The following is a 4,541-nucleotide window of genomic DNA, read 5'->3' as shown; positions in this document are numbered from 1 at the left end:
ATGGTCGCTAAGGAATTCCTCGACTCGGACAGAGTCAACTTTCTTGTTTGGAGGTTCGTCACTACCGCCGCACTCTACGTCCCTGGCTTCCCAACCGCCGCACCGGTTCTCCTCAACTGCGGCTTTTGCACTCACTGAACTTTGCGCTGACCATCTATTTCTTGCCTACAGATTCCTTCTCGAAGGCAGTATGTAGCACTTCTGCGTGATCATTAGCGCCACGTTAAATCTAACCTCACTTTCTTCGCAGACTACCGAGAGACTGCCGCAAAGTTCCAAAAGGAGTGGCACGTTGAAAAGCCTCAAAGAGAATTCGCCTTTGCGCGTCACGTCAAGAACCACGCATTGGTTTCAGTCATTAATCGCGGCCTTCAATACTACGCGCTGGAACGTGAGCATGCGCAGAAACTGGTAAGTCACTATGGAATTCCTCGGATGCGATGAGAGTTTCGCCTCAGCAGATGTACCCCCACCAGCGAGTTAAGTTGAGTTGGGCTGTGCTTTTTGTTAAGGCCAAACTTCCAAAACGGTCAGAGGCTGATATGATTCGCTACATGCAGCTGCCTCAGGATGCTTCAGCGGAAGAGGCCGAAGCGTTGCATTTCGGCATTTTTGGACCTTTAGACGCGCACCCGCAGGGCAGAATTGAGGAGGACGAGGAAGAAGACGCTGAAGGGGAGGAAGTCATCGACGAGGAGATATCAAGGAAACGACCTCAGCAAATACCGAATGGATCGCCTGTGACGAAGCGGCAACGGTTAAGCAATGGTTTGGAAAATGGCGCCGATGCACCGGCAGCACCACCGTTACCAGCATCAGCTCCAATGACATCAACAGCAGGAGCAGGAACAGGAGCCGCGACAACAGCAGCACCGGCCTCCGTGACAACACCTATGGAAATTGACAATCAACCCGACAATCACGCATATCCTTCGCCTCTGGAGGGTGAGCAGGCACCAGAGCCAATGGTGCAAACTGATGGGCCTGAACAGGGAACGCAAGTTGATAAGGTCGAGGAGCTGGCTCCAGAAACGACATTTATTCGCTTGATGGACGACCAAAATGAAGGCCAAGGTCGGGGAACTACGCCATCGCCATCTTCACCTTCTGGACCAGACAACGCTCCCATCCTTTTGCAGTGCGAGTGGAACCCAAGAGACCCGTCTATCCTCGCGGCTGCTGGCACGGATGCGCTAGCCCGTGTTTGGAGTATCGCGCGTGCGGGCCCTGTTGAACCAGGACAAGATCACGTGTCACCTCAAGGCCATTCCCTGCTCGACCGTGACGTACCCCGCGATACGACAGTCACAGCCCTGTCGTGGACCGCAGATGGTGCTGCTATCGCAGTAGCCACGGATTCGAAAAACCAGGCTTCGATCAATGTATGGTCAGCCGAGGGGGCCCATCTACAGTCTATGGAAGTATCGGAACCACCTATTATCAAACTCTCATGGAACCCCATCAATACCGCACTGCTCGCCATCTCGCCGGACAAGGGTGGTGCCCTTGTCACCGTGCACTACCCTCCCACTGGAAACTCTCTGTCATATCTCCTTTCTGACCACGACATCGCGGCTACGCCCCTTGATGCCGTCTGGACTGGCGATGCAGAGTTCTTGCTGTGTGGTGGTGACCTAATGATATGCCTACAATGTACAGATACAACAATAGTTCAAGCCAGGAAATTTGAGACGAAGGAGGACGATAGTTTTACTCAAGTGCTTTTCGATGCACGATCAAGACTGGCTGCTACGTCTAGCGACAAGGGCATACTAGATGTGAGACTTTTACATTGCTCACTTGTTGAACAGAGATGCTGACTGATTTAGCTATGGGACGAAGTTGGACAGCGAAGATCTATCTCAGCGCACCAAGGCGCCATCACTACGATGCAGTGGCAACCTATTCCCGAGAACCTTCCAGGAGCTGAGGACGAACGACTGATCGCAACCGGAGGAGACGACTGTGCTATACTGATTTGGAACGCTCGAATGCCCAAGAGCAAACCAAAGTGCTTTTTGACCATGGATTCCCCGATCATGAAACTCGCCTTCACTCCGGATGGCGCTTTTATCGCAGGCGCAACGGCGATACAGGTCTTGATCTGGAAAGTTGGAAGCCACGCCGTTCCTCGAGCAAGCTGGAGTAGACCAGTGCACCCTGGCTGGCTTAGCCCCAGGGCTAACACAGATGCCGACGAGGAAGATGAGCACTGCTTGTGCTGGGATGCCGATGGCCAGAAGCTGGCTTATGGTTCTAATAGTAGAGTAAGTTTCTCCGTTACTTCAAGATTGCCAAGCATGTACTTACATTTCATCAGCTTGCTATTATAAACTTTCGCAGATGATAATGGATCAAAGTAGCTCAACATAGAAAGTCTGTGTTACTCAAAAGAGACTTTTAACGTATAATGGAGGATACGATGCGGACGCCTGCATGCAGCAATATTTACCCAGTCACAACTGAGAAATGCAGCGGCGCGGCTGCACCACAACACGGGATGCGCGGAAACTCTTAATACTATTTTCGCTTGGGCCTGGTTGAAGCAACCAACCACACGAAATTGCTACGTTCGCGACACCTGTTTCTTGTATATCACGACGACGAACGACGACCGGCTGGCTACGGAGTTGAACAACAAGCTCTTTGATTGGCACATACACACCACAATCTGAGCACCTCTCACATACCATACCAAGTCTTTGTTGATGAAGGAGCATGCATAGAGGATATAGGAGTACAAATGATATGGCTTTGATGGCTTTACCTTTTTTTTTCTTTGTTGTCTTGGATCCTGGGTTTCAATGGAGGCGAGATACACATCGGGAAGTTCTGGAGGTTGCGATTCGGTTTGAGCGTTATGGATGCGTGGGGTGCGCCACGTTCAATTCCCCTCATGGCTACTACTGTTTTGGTGGAAGAGTTCCTTTGCGACATTTGTACGATATATACCAATCGGGATGATGAACTGGCGCAGAAAAACACGAGGGGGGGAGGGGGGTTTTGCTTTGACATATTACGGAGTTCAGGTTGGTTCCAGCCAAGCCGACAATACCAATAGTAGCAGCTTCAATACAAGATATCCAATGCGAAAGTCTGCGGCCTGTTTTAAGATGAAGATCACATGGTGATGGTCTGCTGCAAGGTGGTATTCTCTTCAGTGAGGTCGCATTGAGATCCTTCATACACCAGGTACTTGCCTGTCACCGGGGACTTTATATATTAGAGGTGGACGAATAGGATTCAATACTACCCCGCCGGATGTACTGAACCTGGATCCGGTTCCAAAATAAAGCACTGTTAATCATGCTAGGAACTGTCATGATGGTTTAGATAGAAGGCAGCAGTACTAATAAACCGTGGCGTCAAAGATGCGATTGGCGGATAAGAATTGGAGATGTCTTCCTAAACATCAACTTAATAGTCGTACAAAAGACGTCAGACATATCCAATAATCATTCAAGCGTCAAGACGATTTGGTCTGAATGTCATGCAAGTTGGGACGGAACAATCTCCGGTTCTCAGCTCTAATGCAGGCAGTCTAGATCACTTGAGGCTCAGCACAACACACAGGCACAAAAGAGGAAAAGAGAGAAGAAGAACCCAGACTAAGATCATGTAGCCATCTGCATTGAGCAGTCACTTGTAGATCTTACTCAGTAGTCAGGCCATGATTGGAGACAAAGGGTTTCGGTTAAGACACGACTACGACGCCCGTTTTATTCGTTCGCCTCGCGTGTCTCAGTCTCAGCTGTACATAGTTTAGGTGCATCATGCATAAACAAGTCCTTGTCCCTTTTTCGAGGTGACCTTTTTATTGCTTATGTTGTCTTTGTCTTGCGATCACGTATAATGTCCAATTGCACAACTTTGTCATATCTCACTTCATCGCCATCGATGAATATGTAGTTAGTTAGTTAGTAACTAAGATCTTACGGCATGGCCGAGTCAATGCCGTTGAATGTCTTTGTTTTTCTCGAGAAAAGAGAAGAAAAAAGAAAAGAGACGTCGTCGGTTCCCAGTTAGTTTGCTATCGGATATGTATATCCCCACAAAGTTCGCCATTTTTTTTTAATTCCTATTTCCCTTCGAGGCCATGTGCATTTGCATATTAACCTGCATTAGCTTTAGTTTCCTTTTCTACCTATGTTGCTTTCTCTCTCTCTTTCCTCTCTGTCTCTTCTAAGTCAAAGTCGAAAAATAACCAAGTTTGTTAAACAAAAGAACAGCCCCGCTTTGAAGGGGAGAGAGGTGAGAGAGACAGAGAGGGGCCTGTTGACTTTCAAGGTTCCCTTCTTCCTTGCCTGCCCGTATAAGTTTACTATATATTCTATCCCACCTTGTTTGCTTCGTTCTAGATCTGGTTGAATGACTCGAAACCTATAATCTGTCACTTTTTATTATTATTATTATTATAGCAACTATCAGCCCCATATCTTATCATACCGCCTCTCCCGTTTGTACTATACCCATCTCTCTTTCTCTCTCTCGACCAGCGGAAAATAACTTGATCAACTTCATCTCTTTCACATCACACAACC

General features: G+C 48.2%; 1 protein-coding gene across 1 annotated transcript; it reads left to right on the top strand.

Moving 5' to 3' along the window:
- Positions 1-2,347, top strand: FSST1_003138 (WD40-repeat-containing domain protein; the record flags this gene model as incomplete). Its single annotated transcript, XM_083229190.1, has 6 exons — positions 1-53; positions 172-188; positions 251-411; positions 486-1,778; positions 1,830-2,267; positions 2,321-2,347. 6 exons carry the CDS (start codon positions 1-3, stop codon positions 2,345-2,347), a joined length of 1,989 nt encoding a protein of 662 aa, XP_083086568.1.
- Positions 2,348-4,541: the final 2,194 nt, after the last annotated feature.

Source organism: Fusarium sambucinum, chromosome I (assembly GCF_050947815.1).
Source record: "Fusarium sambucinum isolate potato_lamoka chromosome I, whole genome shotgun sequence".
NCBI classification, from domain to species: domain Eukaryota; kingdom Fungi; phylum Ascomycota; class Sordariomycetes; order Hypocreales; family Nectriaceae; genus Fusarium; species Fusarium sambucinum.
The sequence above is the reverse complement of the archived record's forward strand: the minus strand, read 5'-3'. Positions and strand labels throughout refer to the sequence as shown.